At 41.5% G+C, this 18,703-nt stretch overlaps 2 protein-coding genes across 2 annotated transcripts in view; one reads left to right on the forward strand and one right to left on the reverse strand.

Moving 5' to 3' along the window:
- The window catches only part of ITIH2 (inter-alpha-trypsin inhibitor heavy chain 2), a 36,421-nt gene that overhangs the window by 12,842 nt on the left and 4,876 nt on the right, over window positions 1-18,703 (forward strand). Inside the window, exons 7-16 of the mRNA XM_054726348.1 lie at window positions 1,270-1,377; window positions 2,391-2,519; window positions 4,567-4,683; window positions 6,198-6,366; window positions 6,971-7,096; window positions 9,130-9,311; window positions 10,196-10,381; window positions 10,761-10,900; window positions 12,860-13,029; window positions 15,847-15,984. Of these exons, the coding sequence (XP_054582323.1) occupies window positions 1,270-1,377; window positions 2,391-2,519; window positions 4,567-4,683; window positions 6,198-6,366; window positions 6,971-7,096; window positions 9,130-9,311; window positions 10,196-10,381; window positions 10,761-10,900; window positions 12,860-13,029; window positions 15,847-15,984 (1,465 nt within the window). The remainder of the gene's footprint in view (window positions 1-1,269; window positions 1,378-2,390; window positions 2,520-4,566; window positions 4,684-6,197; window positions 6,367-6,970; window positions 7,097-9,129; window positions 9,312-10,195; window positions 10,382-10,760; window positions 10,901-12,859; window positions 13,030-15,846; window positions 15,985-18,703) is intronic.
- The window catches only part of KIN (Kin17 DNA and RNA binding protein), a 53,834-nt gene continuing 48,080 nt past the window's right edge, over window positions 12,950-18,703 (reverse strand). The window contains exon 13 of the mRNA XM_054726359.1: window positions 12,950-13,043. Coding sequence (XP_054582334.1) covers window positions 13,026-13,043 — 18 coding nt within the window. The 3' untranslated portion in view covers window positions 12,950-13,025. The remainder of the gene's footprint in view (window positions 13,044-18,703) is intronic.

Here is an 18,703-nt window from a genome sequence, read left to right on the forward strand (position 1 = left end):
GTCATTGGATTTAGGAACCACTGCATAGTACAGGATGATTTCACCTCAAGATTCTTGCTCCAGCTGGTTGCTCAGTGGTTAGAGTACCAGCCTGTGACTGAAGGGTGGCAAGTTCAATTCCAGTCAAGAGCACATACCTCGGTTTCAGGCTCAATCCTTGGCCCCAGACACAACCAGTAGATGGATCTTTTGATGTTTCCCTCTCTGTGTCTCTCCCCCTCCCTTCCATTCTCCCAAAAAAAATCAATGGAAAAAAATATCCTTGGGTAAGGATTAACAACAATAACAACAAAAGATTTTTAGCTGCATCTGTTACCTTTTTCCAAATGAGTTCCAGGGACTTGATGTAAACATATCTTTTGGGGGACTGTCATTCAACCCACTATACTGGCCTTCTGACATGGGACAAGTTATCCTGAGTGTCCATGTTTTCATATGTGAAAAGGTTACTATCACATATTTTGTCATAAGGCTAAAGAACAGTATGACAATGTCTGCTGAAAAGCTGGAGCTGACAGCAGCTATTGGAAGTCAAGAAGCAGTGAACAAAGCCTGAGGAACTCGGCTCTGGGTTTGAAGTGTGGCTCAGCCACTCACTAGCTAGGTCACTCTGAATCTCTTTTTCTTCATTTGCAAAACGAGAAATAAAAAGTAAGAACAATAACAGATAATAATAACATCGGTGAGAGTTAAATGAGCTTATACATGTGAATTGCTCAGCAAAGCACTTAAAGTATACCTAGAGAAATGGCAGCTATGACTATGGTTTTGCCAAGGGTCATCAAGAGGGATTCCTCTCTACTATTAGCCCTGCTCAAAACAAGAAGACAGAAAAGGAATAAAAAAGCCCAGGATCTGAGGGAAATTATCTATTATTGACAGATCTACAGAGTAAATGCAGAATCATTTAACAATGGCTTCCCTTCCATTTATTTCTTGTCCTAATAACATGCATTCTCTTATAAATAGAATAGAATAGAATAGAATAGAATAGAATAGAATAGAATAGGAGGGAATTAATCCCAGAGAAATGAAGCAATAGAAGGTGAGCACTCAGTTGCCTGAAGGGACTTCAGCCTCTCTGGTAAAATTCATTATATCCCAGAGAATTTAAAGAACATGCAGAAGTGATCATGGGACTACGCTGGGTCATCTTTGGGAAAACTTGAAGAAGAGAAAACCAGCAGAGGACTTAGCAATTGTACTTCAAGCACAAAAAACCTTGAAAGATATTTTCATGCATTGAATAATTTTCTTTGCCATCTCTAGGTAGATGTGTGGATTATTGAACCTCAGGGATTGAAATTTCTTCATGTTCCTGACACATCTGATGGCCATTTCGATGGTGTGCCAGTCATATCTAAAAGAGACCAGAAGGTAATCACAAGCACTGCATGTTTCAGAGAGTCCAAGTGACCTCCAGACATGGGTTCTGCCTTCCTCATGTGCCCTGGGGAATAGAAAAGCAGTCAGGTGTTGAGCTGAGGTGTTGAGCAGTGATCCAGAGCAAAATCTAGGGTCTTCCACAGGATATTAAAAACAACTCCCAATTGTTTCATTGCATTTTGACCAGTGACAGTCCTTTTGGAGTCTCATTTCCCCCAAGTCATCTTGACTGGTAACTAAAAGACAGCTTTCACATAACATATGGTGGATTTACATTAATCCCAGCAAGAGATATTCAGCTTAATGGCCAGTAATAAACAACTACGGAGGAGTTAAATTCCTCTAAGAACCTTTCAGAATTAGAGCTGGTAGCTATTTCTTCCATGGGGGAATGGATGGATTCTTCGAATCTCTTCAAGAAGGCAAGAGGGGAAGGGGGCTGTGGGGCAGGGGGAGGGAGCAGGAAGAGATTAACCAAAGAACATATATGCATATATGCATAGCCCATAAATGAAGACAATAGTGTGGTGAAGGCCTGGGGTGGAGTAGAGGCTGGGTGGAGGGTGGGGAGAAGGGGAGAATGGGGGACATCTGCAATACTGTCAACAATTTTAAAAATTAATTACATTTTTAAAAAGGCCTGAAAATCGAGGATTATCCATTGCATTACAGGTGTGCTGACCCCTGCCATTTCCCCAAATGTGGGAAACTCGACTGCGTAATTTGTGGTAATGGAGGACTGTGTTCACACTCTCCCTAACCTAAAAAAAAAAAAAAAAAAAAAAAAAAAAAAGGCCTGAAAACCTGGTCAACCGCCTGCCCGAGACTCCCTTCACATGCATTGGCACTGTCCCTTCCATCAGTAACAGTACTATGATGCTGCTGGGGTGCAGAGTGTCCATTGGGCCTCTTTACCTGTGGGCCCAAGAAGGTGCAGCTGTCAACCTCTGGCCTGCAGAGGAATGTGGATTGAGACCTGGCTCTGACATGACTGTTCTTTCTAGGCCCATGTGTCCTTCAAGCCCACAGTAGCACAACAAAGAAAATGCTCTAACTGCTCTGAGACTGCGGTGGACGGAGAGCTGGTGGTGGTGTATGACGTGAACAGAGAGGAGAATGCCGGGAAACTTGAGGTGGGTGGAAACAGACTCTAGGAGAGCCACCGCACTGAGGCCAAAGAAGAATCTCTTGCTGAACAAACTCCCTGGCCTCTGGGTAGCTGCTAGCTGCCAAGGCAAATGTCAGAGCTGCAGAGAAGGGACTAAAATCATATCTAAGCATTATCTCTTCACATCAAGAAACCTGAATAAAGGGTCATTAGGTCTCATGTCCTTGTCCCAGAAAGGTACTTTTAGGCCTCACATGAAGAATAATAGAAAATAATGAAATGGGGATTTTGCATAAACTTGCAAGGCTCTTTGCAACTAGACTATCAAAGTGTTAATGGGAAAAAAAAAACATTGAAACCTGTAAAGAATTTTAGTGAGTTTATTTGAGCCAAACTGTCGACATATGCCGGGAAGCAGAACCTCAATGAATTGAGATAATGCTCCAAAGAATGGTGGGTTACATCTGTATTTATACATTGCCATCAAAGGAGGGACATAGGTGGGTTACATGAAATTCATTGGTGACGGATTAAGGAGGTGGGATAAAGTCAAACGGTGGAAAACCCCTGGGATTGGATAAAAAGTAAAATGATGGACACACACTTAGGTGGGTACAGGAACAATTAACATGATAATGAAGGAATTTGAGGCATCTGTCCTGGTGCCCACCACATTTGGTTGTGCCCCAGGGGCTCCAGCAAAAGAGAAAGTTACAAGTTACCCAGACATCTCACAGATATGTTATCTTAGAGGCAAAAAGGCAAATGGGCTCAGGAAAGATCTAAGTTGATCTTTGTCAGGGAAAATATCAGCCTAGGAATGACTGCCCACTATAACCTGTTTGTAGTTAAATATTTAATTTTCAGACCATCTTTTGTGGTTATTTTAGGTCTCTGAGTTCTCAAGACTGCCACACAGGCCTCCTCTGAGCTTGTCAGGTCAGCAGGTGGCTTCTTTCGTTCACAAAAGAAAGCCCGGAGTTCATGGGCTGGGAGGAAGGCACAACCAAAGCCTAGAGAAAGATCTGGGCCAGTGGTGAAGTCCAGGATCAATGAAAATTTTCCTTTTCCTTTTGTCATGTCTTAGGTGTGTGTTTGTATTTCCCTTGTGCTAAAGTATAGCCCTTGGAGAGTATCCAAAACTTGTGCTTCTCCAGGAACAGGGAGGTAGGAAGTATCCACAGCTACACACCCTGCAGGGAAACCTGTAAGATTCTTGTAGAAGTAACCAGTGGGCAGCAGAAAGAGAATGAGGGGAACCAATCTTTACAGCCTGCAGCAGAAGACTAAGAGGTAATCAGGCATCCAGCCAGAGTGGCCTCCCATTCACCTCAAGAACAATCTAAACTCCCTAGAGTGCCCATAAAGATCCTTTCAGATCTGCCCTGCTGACTATCCACCCTAACTCCCCAGATGCTTGAATTCTGTGGCCCCATTTTGCTGAACCACTTACAGAGCCCGAAGGTGCCTATTCACTCAGAGTCACTGAGTGAACTGTCTGGAACTCTCCACTACAACCCTACCCACCCCAATGCTGGCAGGCTAACTCCAAACTCACACTCAAGTCCAGTGTAGATGCCATGTCCTTGGGAAAGACTCCCCTTTCTGAATTAGATGCTTCTCCACTGGGCATTCTTGGAACCTTTATTTTTCTGATGGTAGCACTTAATACCCTGAGCTGCAAACTGCCTCTTCACTTCTCTGGTTCCTCCACTGGCCTGTGAGCTCAGGAGGACAGAGGCTCTGTCATTCACTGTTGGCTAGCAGGGTGCCTGGAGCAGAGGCTATCAACGAAGACTAGGTGGAGTGGAGGAGAGTAGAGAGGACAGAGAAGTGAAACACCCTGGGGAGGTAACCTGCTAAGAGAGCTTGGACCTTCACAGGAAAGGAAGGAGGGAACAGGAAGAAGGGAGAGACAGATGGACACCAAGCTGCCACCTCTGTTCTCTTCTTGACAACTGTCATGCGTACTGCTCACCATGACTCACTTCTCCTCTCATCCCCAGATCCCCATCTTCCTACATTCCAAACATTGATAATGGTTTGGCCCACAAATATGTTCTGTTTTTCAGGTATTTAATGGATATTTTGTCCACTTTTTTGCTCCTGAAAACATGGACCCAATTCCCAAAAACATCCTCTTTGTCATTGATGTCAGCGGCTCAATGTGGGGAGTAAAAATGAAACAAGTAAGTACCTCTTGTTGGCTTGGTACCTGGGACTCTCTACCTTCTTTGAACCCCCAACCCCCACCCTGCAACAACACAATCATCCAATGCACCTTACCCCCAGGGCTTGTCTTAGATGGCTTGGGCTGCCATAAGAAAGTGCCACAGACTGGATGGCTTGTGAATAACAGAAATTTATCTCAGAACTCACCTTTTTGAAACATTTTATCTCAGTATAACCACTTCTCCCTGATAACACTTTTGCCTTATAGTCTTCTGGTTCCTCTGCATAACATTTTACTTTAATATCTTGCCATTGTTCATGAATTACTTGGAAATCATTCTGTGCATATCTTCTCTAATTATACTGTCATGCTTTGAGGGAGGCCACCTGTCTCATGTCTTCCTATTTGGAGCTCAACGTAGGCTTATTTAGCATTAAATGGGGTAGATATAATTCTAAAGAACAAACAAGGACATTTCTTATTTTATTCATCAATCCATTCATCTAAACAAGTTGAACAACTTACTATCTATTCATTCATTCATTCATTCAATAACCATTTCTGACCATCCAAGTGTTCACTACTCTTCTGGCATCCAAAAGAAGGGAAATTCATGCCCCCCCCCCCCCCCCCGTGCTCATACTCCAACACCAGGTTTCTCAACAATGGCGTTATTGACACTTTGGACTGGATAATTCTTTGTTGGTAGGGCCACCCTGTACATTGCAGGATGTTTAGCATCCAGGGCCTCTGCCCACTAATTGCCAGTAGCACCAACCCCTCAGCTATGACAATCAACATGTCTTCTTACATTGCCAAGTGTCCCCTGGTGGGGAAATTCCCCTCAGTTGAGAACTACTGCCCTAACATAGCAATTTAGTCATTGCTTCCTTCCTTTCTCCATTCATTTAATAAATATTAATTAAGCACCCAATACGTGTCAGGCACTTAGTTCATCAGTAACAGAATCAACCAGAAACATTTTTAAGAAATTATCCCTACCCTCCTGGAGCTTACAGAACTTACATTCTGGAGGAAGAGGGGTAGAGAAAAAGCAATAAACATAATAAGTACATTTAAAAGTATTTTCAATGGTGTTGTTGTGGGGGGCGGGGGGAAGCTTCTTTTTTTTTTTTTAAGAGTGTATTAGGAATCAGGAGTGTGATTTGCAGGAAGGTTTTGGTGGTTTGAAGAGAAAGATGAGAAGCAGCAGTTTAAGAGAGTGGGTGAGTCGATGGACTTGTGAAATACATTTGATTTTCAGGCACCACTAAGGCGGAACCTGAAGTTTGTGATCCTTTGAAACAAAATAAGTCAGTAAAAGTTTAAGTCTCAAAATGCAGACGACCCATGCTCAGCATAAGCGAGAGGTAGGTCTGTGTTGAGTGAGGCGGATGTAAGAGGTTTTCTGTAAGAATTATAGCTTGAGTCAGTACTTGAAAGATGACTAGGATGGATTCTTGGTCTTCCCTCTCTTCCCAGGCTCAGAGCTTATTTAATGAGACCCTTCTCCTCTCTCTGTTGAAATAGACAGTGGAAGCAATGAAAACCATATTGGATGACCTGAGAACTGATGACCAATTCTCTGTGGTTGATTTCAACCATAACGTGCGAACCTGGAGAAATGATTTGGTCTCAGCTACTACGACACAAGTTGCAGATGCCAAGAAGTATATTGAGAAAATCCAGCCCAATGGAGGTGAGTGGGTTTAGCCTGAAGCCCAGTGAGAAACGTCCATAGGATTTGAATCTTGATTCACTGAAGAAATATTATTTCCTACAAGTGTTCTTTGCCCCATCTGCAATGGTCTGTCTTAAATAATACATTTGTTATTAAATGATGAATACGAAGTTCATTGCAAAAGTACAATACGTAACCCATCCCACACAAGTTTTCAGTTATTCTAACCTTCCTCAGAAAGGAGTGTCAGTAAATGACATTTGCCTTCTCATTACTTGCAAAGCGTAAAATGTAACTGCCTAGGGAGGAGTGTTCAAGTCTATCAGCAAGGCTGGTTTAGGTACCTTCAATTTTATGTTTAACAAAAGGACAGATTGCTTTGAAAGGGCTGACTCATCTCTAAGGAAGTAGTTTACACTACAAAGGGTATATTTCACTCCACAGGGGGTCTTGACCCGCCTGGGCAAAATTGGTGTCACTTGGAAAGCAATCAAATGATTTGGGTACTGAATAAATTATTCTTGAGTAATTACCAGACAGATGAACCTGAACCCAAGATGTGATTGTTTCTGTTCAACGAAAGAGTATATAACAGAACAAGCACATTCTATTCCTTTATCAGGCACGAATATCAACGAGGCTCTCCTGCGGGCCATCTTCATTTTGAATGAAGCCAATAGCTTGGGACTGCTGGACCCCAACTCCGTCTCTCTGATCATTTTGGTTTCTGACGGCGATCCAACAGTAGGCAAGTAGCACTTCAATTTTCTAGTACAAATATTTTTACTGCCATTTCTTGGGAATGTGATTCATTTACAGTGGGAAATCTAATGGCATTTAGATTTTAAACTGACTTTCTAAATGATTTTAAACCCATGCTTCTATTAAAAAAAAAAAAAAAAAAAAGACTTCTTTTGACCCTGAAACACTCATCCTGTTTAGACCAGTGCCCAGACATTTTTCAGTGATGTCCTTGAATGCCTTGGTGTCACCTCTACAATGTGGAGAAACTTTAATTTTCATTGTAATCGTGTGCTATGACGATTACTAATACATACTAGTGAATTACATTTATTTCCTCAACTTAAGGTATGGGAGATGGTGAGTGGGCATGTGTGTGGTGAGGACTGATCCAGGTCTCCAATTGTACCTCTGGCGTCCTCAATAAAAAAAAAGTGTGTTTTTATTGTTCTCACACTTCCGCCAGCCCCTCACTGCAACCAGAGAAATTACTTCTGTCCAATACATTTTTCTTATTCACAAAATAGCTCAACACCTCCCTGCTTCTATCATGTATTTTTATTTGTTTTGTCTCTTTACACTGACAAATATAAGGAAGAGTGAATGCTTAATTGTGTTGCTGTTATGTGGACAAGGACTGTACCTAACCTATTCACGACAGCTCAGTGGGAGGAAAACTGGTGACACAATCATGACGATGGCATCCTGAGCTTTAGAAAGACAAAGAGCAACCGTTTTATTAATGGTGAAACTAGAATGGCAGTTGTTATGTATTTGTTGCAGATTCGTTGTTTTTTTCCCCCTACCTTGGATCAGATTACTTGAAAATTGAACTTTAGAATAAAATCATAAGGAAGAAAAGGCAATAAAGTAAAAAATTAAGTCAGTTTCTCACTCCTGTCCCTCAACCTTCCAATTCCTGTCCCCAGAGGCAGCCACTCATTACCAATTTCTTGTGTATCTTTCCAGAGATATCCTATGCAAGTCTGCATACTACATATACATACATATACACATGTACTAGTATTTGAATACATGCACACATATATACATACACATGTATGCATATATACAAATACATCCTACATATTATCAATTATTATGGTTTTCCCCTTTAAAATGTGTCTTTGAGATTATTCAAAATAAATATATAGTTGCCTGGTTCTTTTTAATAACTATATAGTATTTCACAATTTGAATATGCCATCATTTTTTAAAAATATGTTTTTATTGATTTTGAAAGAGAGAGGAAGGGAGAGGAACAGGGAGATAGAAACATTGATAGGCTGCCTCCTGCACACCCCCTAGCAGAGATCAAGCCCACAACCTGGGCATGTGCCCTGACCGGGAATCAAACCGGTGACCTCTTGGTTCATGGGTTGACACTCAATCACTGAGCCACACAGGCCAAGGGAATATACTATAATTTAACCAATCTCCCTATTGGTGTATATTTGTTTCAAATATGTGGCTATTTCCAATTATGTTACTACTAGAGGCTCGGTGCATGAAATTCGTGCACTTGGGGGGGGGGTCCCTCAGGCCGGCCTGCGCCCTCTCGCAGTCTGGGGAGCCCTCAGGGGATGTCCAAGCGGGCCAAAGCAGGCAATTGGACATATTTAGCACTGCTGCGGAGGTGGAAGAGGCTCCTGCCACTGCCGCTGTGCTCGCCATCCATGAGCCCGGCTCACGGCTTCTGGCTGAGCGGCGCTCCCCCTGTGGGAGTGCACTGACCACCAGCGGGCAGCTCCCGCATTGAGTGTCTGCCCTCTGGTGGTCAGTGCACTTCATAGTGACCGGTCGTTCTGCCGTTCAGTCAATTTTCATATTAGCCTTTTATTATATAGGATGTACCATTGCCCATACTTCATTTCAATATGTATAAATACATCTGTAAGAAAAATTCCTAGTAATTGAGTCACTGGATCAAAGAGTGAGTTTTTAGTTTTGACAAATTTTGTTAAATTGCTCTCCATGGATTTTCCAAAAACTATAACATTGCCTCCTCATTTCTCTTCTTTCTGTCATCATCAACTTTAGGTGAACTAAAGTTGTCAAAAATTCAGAAAAATGTAAAGCAGAACATACGAGACAACATATCCTTGTTCAGTTTGGGGATAGGGTTTGATGTTGATTATGATTTTCTGAAGAGACTGTCCAATGACAACCGAGGAATTGCTCAAAGGATTTATGGAAACCAGGACACATCTTTACAGCTCAAGGTAACATTTTTTTTTTCTGTTCTTTTCTTTTCTGTTCACTCAAAAATCATTCAATTAGCAATATATGATACCTAAAAGAAGATGGCCAAATTTAAGTGAAAATTGTCATAATTTCAGCTATGGTTGGTTGCAAGAATAAAGAAAGTGTTCATGCCTTTCTCAGGCACTCTGTTCTACTTGTACACCTGCATTAACAGTGAGATGCGAGGCAGTAATGCGATGGTCACTTCCCTACTTCCTGAACAAGTTTTCTGAGGCACCATCAGAGCTTCTTATGGCTTTACAGTCCCACCAAGCAGTTCGTCCTCTTTATCACCATGACCATGTTTTTCCTTTAAAGTACATTGGCATCTTGGATATCAACTTTTTATAATGCAACACAGATCAAGCTGTAGCCTATAGGTTTCCTTAAATATAAAGAATATGAATTACTTTGACTAAATGAACAAGAAAAAGATGTAGGAGAAGAACATATTTCACCCCCCTCTCTGTCAGTGCCAGTTAGCATCTATCAATGGTGGGCACCGTATTTAAACTTGGGGACAGATAGGGATAAGTTCTACTTTGGGGAATATCAACCTAGCTGGGCTTTTCTGATTCTGAGTGTTCATTAGCTATTCATGCTGGTCATGATAAGAAAAAAATGCTGGGCTCTTATTAAGTCAATTGTAATATTCTTAACAGTCTTTATCTTCTCTATGTCTCAGTTCATCTGATAATTATGAGAATTTTTCTTGTCCCATAGTTTTCCACAAAGATCCTGTGAGAATAAGAGATATCTGTTAAGCATTTGAAGAATCTCAGAGAAAAATGCTTTAGACCTATAAAGTGGCATGAAAAAAATGATTTCTCTCTCTCTTTCTCTTTTTTTTTATGAATTATAGAAATTCTACAACCAGGTCTCTACTCCATTGCTCCGGAATGTTCAGTTCAACTATCCCCATACGTCAGTCACGGATGTCACTCAAAACAGTTTCCATAACTATTTTGGAGGCTCAGAGATTGTGGTGGCAGGAAAATTTGACCCTGAAAAATCAGAGCAATTACAGAGCATTATCACAGCAACTTCGGTACTTCGGCTTATCTGCTTATTCTAAAAATACTAACTGGTCCCCTGGATACAACCCATCTTGTGTATTAATAGGCTAACACTGCATTCCAAGAACCGTATGTAGAATGAAAGCAATAGTGAAAGGAAAGACATGAGATTATCTATGCCATCTTCCCAACTATTGTGTAAATCCTTACCTTTCTCACCCCAGACTAATTGGAAACTCCGGAAGTATATACTTAACTTCCTTCTTTGTATTTTTTTAAATTATTTTACATTTCCCATAAAGTTGTAGAGTACCCTGGTTCACTCACAGTAGGTAGGTATGAAAAACTGTGAATTGATTAACTATAATTCTGCTCCCCTCGTGTCTTTGAACTGAACCTTGCATCATCCAGGCCAGCACAGAGTTAGTCTTGGAGACCCTGGCCCAAATGGATGACTTGGAGGATTTTCTATCAAAAGACAAGCATGCAGATCCTGATTTCACCAGGAAATTGTGGGCCTATCTGACAATCAACCAACTCCTGGCTGAGCGGTAAGAAGTACATACACCACAGGGATTTGCAAAACTGGATGATTTGTCTTGGGATTTGGAGGTAATACACAAAAAGATTAGAACCAAGAAATGCAGCAAATTAGTATAAGGTTTATATGATTAATTTCCACAGGTTCCAAGCACTTCAACTAAAGCTGAGTCACCCTTATTTTCTTTTGTTTTGAGGTTTAGCATGCATAGAGTAAAGTGTGTGAAGTGCACTGATCTTAAGTGAAGACTTTAATGAATTTTTATATTCATTATCCATGTACCGTATTTTCCGGCGTATAAGACGACTTTTTAACCCAGGAAAATCTTCTATACGCCTAGTCGTCTTATACGCCGGAAAATACGGTAATCAGCACCCAGGTCCGGGAATAGAAGACTTTTTTCATCTCTGAAGTTTCCCTTGTTCTTCTTCCAACTCAACCCCCACCACCACCTCCAGCAGAAATCATTGTTCAGCCCTGGCCGGGTGGCACAGTCAGTTAGAGTGTCATCCTGTACACCAAAAGGTTGCAGCTTCAATTCCCAGTCAGGGAACATACCTAGGTTGTGGGTTCAATCCCCAGTCAGGGCATATAGGAGGTAACTAATCAATGTTTCTCTCTCACATTTATCTATCTATTTATCATCTATCTATCTATCTATCTATCTATCTATCTATCTATCTCCTCTCTCTCTAAAATCAATAAGCATATCCTTGGGTGAGGATTTTTTTTTAAAAAAGAAATCACTGTTCAGATTGTGTCACCATCAATTACTTTTGTCTGTGACTGAATGGGTTATTGTCCAAAGAGAAATCAACAATTATGTGATTACTAGAGGCCCAGTGCACAAAATCATACATGGGTGGGGTCCCTCAGCCTGGCCAGTGATGGGGGGTTGGGGAGGCGGGAGCGCACTAACCACCAGGGGGCAGCTCCTGTGTTGAGCGTCTGCCCCCTGGTGGTCAGTGCATGTCATAGCGACCAGTTGGTTGACCGGTCATAACGGTCACTTAGGCTTTTATATATATATGTATCTATATATATATATATATATATGATCTCACATAAGGAAGGGCTCCCTAATAGTCATCTGTTTCATCCCTGGCTTCTCCGCTGACCTGCACTGAAACTCTCCAATATAGAAACCATATTTCTAGAGTAATGGGTGGTTCTTTGGCCACCTGCTTCAGGGTTACATACAGGTGCTGGCTAAAATGATCACTCCTGAGGCCACTCCACCTGCTCTGCCAGATTCTCAGGGAGATGGAACAGATCATCTGAACTGGGTTGGAGAAAATGAATATAACTAACTACTCAGAGAGAAAATCCATGATGTCAATAAGATTATAAAACAGACACATGGCTGTAAGCTGTTGCTTTAAAGTGAGCAAGAAATATTTCTGTCCCTTTATAGAAGCATACTGGATACATTTAAAGGTAGGTAGTAAATTGCTGCAAAAGTTAAATACTGATTTTCAAAAAACAATCCCTGTGAAACAGACCAGTGCTTGCTGGAGGGTGGGTGGGCATGAATAGGTAAAGCACAGAGATTTTTAGGGCAGTGAAACTACTCTGTATGATCCTATCATGTTGGATACATGTCATGCATTTGTCCAAATCCATAGAATGTGCAACCCTAATGTCAACTGTGGACCCTGCATGATAGTGATGTGTCAGTGTAGGTTTATTGATTATAACACATGTGCTTATGTTGGGGATGTTAATAATGGGGGTAAATCTCTGTACTTTCCACTCAGTTTTTCTGTGAACCTAAAATTGCTCTTAAAAATATCATGTCTATTAAAAAAATTCCTTAGGACTGCATGACTAGATAAAACACTAAGTTAGTTCTCTTTTTCCTTGTGGTCCCCAGGGTCCTGGTTGGACACTGGAAGTGATGGAGTTGTGGGCGTTTCACTCAGCCTTAAATAAAGTGACGCTCTATAATATCTCTATTTCTTGAATACAGAAGCCTGGCTCCTACCGCTGCTATCAAAAGGAAAATTACAAAAACAATCTTGCAGATGTCACTGGAACATCACATAGTGACCCCACTCACGGCCATGGTGATTGAGAATGAAGACGGGAATGAGCGCATGCTGGCCGACTCCCCTCCACAAGACCATTCTTGCTGCTCAGGTCAGTGTTTCAGTCTGGTGGAGAAACATTAAGGGTCAGCTGTCATAGGCTTACTAAAGGTCCTCGGACCTCTGCCCCTCACCCACTCCCAGTCCCCCTCTAGCTCCCAGGCCTATGTGTGTATCTCCTCCCTCCTCCCCCTGCTGAGCTCTTCCTGCCAATTTACTTTAAGGATAATTTATTGCCTTGATCTTCAAACATTTTTGCTCACATGTTTTCCAAAGGAATTTTAAAAACTTATGTACCCCTTCATAAGTTTTAAAAAAATCAACATTAAAATTTATTTTACCTTATTTAAGTACTTGCAATGAATTTAATGTCTGGCATATTGTAAAGGCTGAACTTTTAAAATGAAACAGTGGTATAACTCTTTTAAGTGTAGCCAATGAAATTGAATACCTGATTTGATACTTACCATCATCCACAAAAAAATACATGAACAAATTCTATTATCATTGTTATAAATTTTATAATATTCTTTTTCTCTGGCAGAATCATATCCTAACATATTTTTATGCTTGAAAGTCCTTTATTGATAATCCTATTCCTCTGCAAGGGAAATATGTATGCAAATTTAAATCTTTTCAATTTCTTGTGACCATAAGATTCTGAATGTTCAAAGTTTTCTTCTGGATTGAATTTTATGAAAATTACTATGAGTAGACAATTCATCAAAATAATATAAATATATTTTAAATTTTGATATACATAGAATGTCCTATTTTCTTGAAAAATCATCTTTTAATGTGGCTGACTGTATTTTTCATGTATATATGGTAAATGTTATTCATTAGTAGATTGAAAGAGACAAGATTTAGCATCAACTCTACTTATAAAAAAATTTACTGGAGTGACATTGGTCAACATGATCATATAGGTTTCAGCTGTGGGTTTCTATGTTACAAGATCTGTATATTGCATGTGTGTAACTCTACTTTTTAAAAAATATATTTTATTGATTTTTTTTACAGAGAGGAAGGGAGAGGGATAGAGAGTTAGAAACATTGATGGGAGAGAAACATCAATCAGCTGCCTCCTGCACACCTCTTACCGGAGATGTGCCCACAACCAAGGTACATGCCCTTGACTGGAATCGAACCTGGGACCTTTCAGTCCACAGGCCGATGCTCTATCCACTGAGCCAAACCAGTTAGGGCAACTTTTTTAAAAAGCTGTTTCGTGGATGTAAGTCCTGATAAACATTATGGATATTGATAAGTAGATGGGAATAGAAAGCACTTGGTTATGGCAACGTCATTCATTTACCTGAACTTCTTTGAAATTACATGACAAAACTCACATATGGATCTATATTGAAATATTATTTTTTAACTTATTTTTATTGTTCATAGTATTACAGATGTCCCCCATTTTGCACCCCTCCCCCCAACCCCTATCCTACCTCAGGCCTTCACTATTCATTATCTGTGTCCATGGGCTATGCATATAAGTTCTTTGGTTAATCTCTTTCCACCCACCCCTACCCCCCTTCCCTCTGAGATCTGCCAGTCTGTTCCATGCATCCATGCCTCTGGACCCATTTTGTTTACCAGTTTATTTTGTTCATTAGATTCCACATATAAATGAGATCATATTTGTCTTTCTCTGGCTTATTTCGCTTAGCATAATAATCTCCAGGTCTATCCATGCTGTTGAAATGGTCAGAGAGCCTTCTTTTTTACAGTCTAATAGTATTCCATTGTGTAAATATACCACAGCTTTTATTTTTAATGATATATCAGATGACAGCTTGGGCCCTGCTCCAATTCTGTTGAAAGTAAGAATTGGAACTATCTGACTTTCGAATGAATTTGTTTCCCAGTCATTGGAGTAATTGTTTTTTTGGCACTACACCAATTTTCAACTGGACACTTTGGTTTCCGGGAGGCTTTGGTGAGGGAAAGCAGGAGAGAGCATGCCTTCCGCTTGAAAACTAGGAGAAAGGGGTGTTCTTAGGAAAAAGTGTATGTGAAAGCTGAGAACCTAGAAATTGCCTGAAAAATTATCCCTGATCTCTGTTTCCTGGGGAAAGTCCCAAGGCATATCCAAGGGGGCTGTACCCAAGTTTAAAAGACTTTGGTTTTTCTCCTGCTTCCTTCCTCTCTTTCTTGAGGACTACTGAACATAGTCTTGAAAAAGACCTACATACACTAAAGGGGACTTTTTCTGAATTTGTAATTTTGTCCAAGTGGGATGCCAACTATACCAGGGTGGCCCAGGATTCAAAGAACTCTGACTTCTGACCTCCTGTTACATTAGTCTGAGGCCTCACAGCTAAATTTCTCTAGATAAACTGGCATATATAGGTAACACTGATCACCTAAATAAAATGCCTAGGTGAACCGGCATTTGTTTCTCAAAGACAGGAGACTGGATATCAAAAAGCAAAATGACGTTTTTGTAACCAGTAGGAGAACCTCTTTGGGAAACTACGTTGCTCAGATTGCTCTTTGGTAGGTGAATAGGAATGTATCAGGAAGATGTTGACCATAATCCGGGACTTCTCCAGGGGCTGGACTGGACATTATCCCCCACCACCCCCCACCAGCCTGTGCTGAAGGCATGAGGTCCTTCCCCAGCTCCATGGGGCAGCTCCTCTGCTGCAACCCCAGCCCAGGTTCCAGACTCTGGGGAAAACCCCACGGCAGGCCCACAGCCTGACGACAGAGGGAGCCCTCAGGAGAGAACTCAGGAATGAAAAGGATGGGAGGAGACCTTAGCTGAGAGCCTCTGGGGTCTGCATAATTGTTGAAATTGTAAGCGACTTACATGGGAAAGTAAGCCTGGAAACTAATGGATACAGGTTTTTCTACCCAGGTGCCCTGTATTATGGCAGCAAAGTTGCTCCAAGTTCACTCCCATCTTGGGTCCACCCGTCACCAACGCCAAGGATCCCAATGCCTGTGAAAGGAGCTTCTGTACTTGAGAGCACTCCTCCTCCGCATGTGATGAGAGGTGAGAGAACTTTGACATGGCTTTCACATCCTTGGTCTCAATCAGATCATAATCTGTGTAGCATATCTATCTATCTATCTATCTATCTATCTACTATCTATCTATCATCTATCTATCATCTATCTAAAAGGCTAATATGCTAAGTGTCTGACTGTTCCACTGTTCCACCATTTGACCAGTAGCTATGATGTGCACTGACCACCAGGGGGCAGATGCTCAATGCACAGGCATGGAAACATGGAACAGACTGATGAATCTCAGAGGGAAGGGGAGAGGGAGTAGGATGGAAAGAGATTAACCAAAGATCTTACTTGCATACTAGAGGCCCAGTGCACGGATTTGTGCACTGGTGGGGTCCCTCGGCCTGGCCTGTGGGGATTGGGCAGAAACCAGCAGTCCAACATCCCCTGAGGGGTCCTGGATTGTGAGAGGGCACAGGCCAGGCCGAGGGACCCCATCAGTGCATGAATCTGTGCACCAGGCCTCTAGTATATTATAAAAGCCTAAGCGACCATTAGGACTGGACAACCAGATAACCAGCCAGTTGCTATGATACGCACTGACCACCAGGGTCAGACGCTCAATGCAGGAGCTTCCCCCTGGTGGTCAGTGCACTCCCACAGCCAATCTCCCACAGCGGGCCAACCTCCCACGGTCTCTTCCCCAACCCTCACCCCTACCTCCCCACCCCCAGCCAACCAGCCCTGATCGGGACTGGGTGAGATGGCCCCAATCAGCCCTGATTGCCAGCCAGGCCAAGAGACCCTACCCACGCACAAATATGTGCACGGGGCCTCTTATGTTAATAAAACCACTGTGCCCTGGTAAACTAGGAGATTTTTATAGGCATCACCACTGCCTTCCACTGAAAGAGGAAAACTCCATGTGTTAGTCAGCTTGGCCACCATAACTAAATACCATAGACTGGGTGGTTAAAACAATAGAAATTTATTTTTCACAGTTCTAAAGGCCGAAGTCCAAGACCATAGTGCCGGCAAGGTCGATTTCATTTGTTTTGGCTTGTAGGTGGCCACCATCTTCTTGTGAGTTTACATGATCTCTGGAGAGAGAGATGGCAGGCAAGCTCACTGGTGTCTCTTCTAATAAGGACACTAATCCCATCATGGAGCCCCACTCTCGTAATCTCATCTAATTTACCTCCCAAAAGTAGCCCACCTATAAAATGGGGATGATAATACTTCCCCTACAAGGTGGTTATAGGGTAAGTTCCTGGTTCCCAGTAGAAGCTCAATAAACACTGGCTACTCTTTGGCTCATAGACCCCAGACCCTAAGAATCCATAAAATTAGTCACGGGAGTTCTCAATCTACTTTTACTCTAATTAAGATTTAGGATGCATAGACCAGCTTACAGATGATGTCTCATTCGTGTTGCCTAGAAGCCTAGAACTATGTCAACTCACTGTGACAGCACTGAAACATTTGTTTATGAGAAGGCTTGATTGGTGGGATCTGGGTTAATTAAAATGGCAAAAACAATCATTATCTTTAACGAAAACAGTTTCCTTCAAACAAAATGTTTCAAAATTCCATATTTATGTAGAAGAAGGAAGAAGAAAGTATAACTAAGTGGTCTTTTTTTTTTTTTAATTTTTAAGGCGTTAAGAACCTTTTGTTCTGTGTTTAAATGATGCCCTCTAGTGCCCAGTCCTGACACAAAATCAATTAAGCCAGGTACTTACTGAATACATAGCATGAGCTTGGTGATGTCAGGGACACAAAGAAATACAAGGTTTTGTTTCTGCTCTGAATAAGATTATTCTCGTTTCTGAGTTCCAAAACACACACTTGAAAATGAATGAGCACATCGGAGTGGTTGGGAGAATAGGCTTGTAGTCAGACAGTTTGGCTGTGAGTCATAGCTCTGGCACTTACCAACTCCATGGTGTGCCCTTGGGCAGGTCACCTGTCCTCTGCAAGGAGAATGAGTTGAATTAATGTTTGTAAGGAGCTTTGCGATGGTATCTGGAAAACAGCAGCCTGTCAATGGATGGAAGCCAACTCTTCCAATTTTATCCTGGAAAACACAGCCACTGCAGTGTTCAGCTCAAACCTTCCTCTTCAATCCCTTCAATTACTGAGGCTAGAAGCCTGGCAGAGCTAAATTGTTCCTCTCCACTGGTTACCAGATATGGTGGATTTTACCAAATGTCTCCAGAATTTTCGCTCCGTTGCCAATCCCATTCACCATCCTAGTTTCTTGAATTTAACATTTCTTGCCTGGGTTACTGCCATTTTAGCTGCTAAATGACCTTTCTATGTCAACTTAATTTATACTGTAACCACATTTTTCCTAAAATGAGGGTCAAATCATTTATTCTCAAAAACATTTAATAGTTATCCAACAGAATAAAGGTCTGTTCTTTAGCGTGGTGTTCTGTGGTCTCCATCACCCACATTTTTAGTCTCATCTTTTTCTATATTCTTCAAGAACCCATCCTTAGTAAGTCACTTTGAGTTACTCTCTAAACAAATCATCAACTTTTCTGCCATTCCTCATTCTGTCCACTCAATAAAATATCTGTCTTTCCTGTGTCTTAATCTTCCCCTCTTCTCCTCCTATCTTTAAGACTTAGTTCAAAAGCCAAATTCTTCATAAGGCCTTTTTCAACTTTGTCAGGTGGAGTCCATCATCCTTGCATCTTCATCTCAGAGCATTGTGCATGGGCCATTATTGTATCATTTACCTTATTCTAGCT

This window comes from Eptesicus fuscus, chromosome 2 (assembly GCF_027574615.1).
Source record: "Eptesicus fuscus isolate TK198812 chromosome 2, DD_ASM_mEF_20220401, whole genome shotgun sequence".
In the NCBI taxonomy this organism is placed as follows: domain Eukaryota; kingdom Metazoa; phylum Chordata; class Mammalia; order Chiroptera; family Vespertilionidae; genus Eptesicus; species Eptesicus fuscus.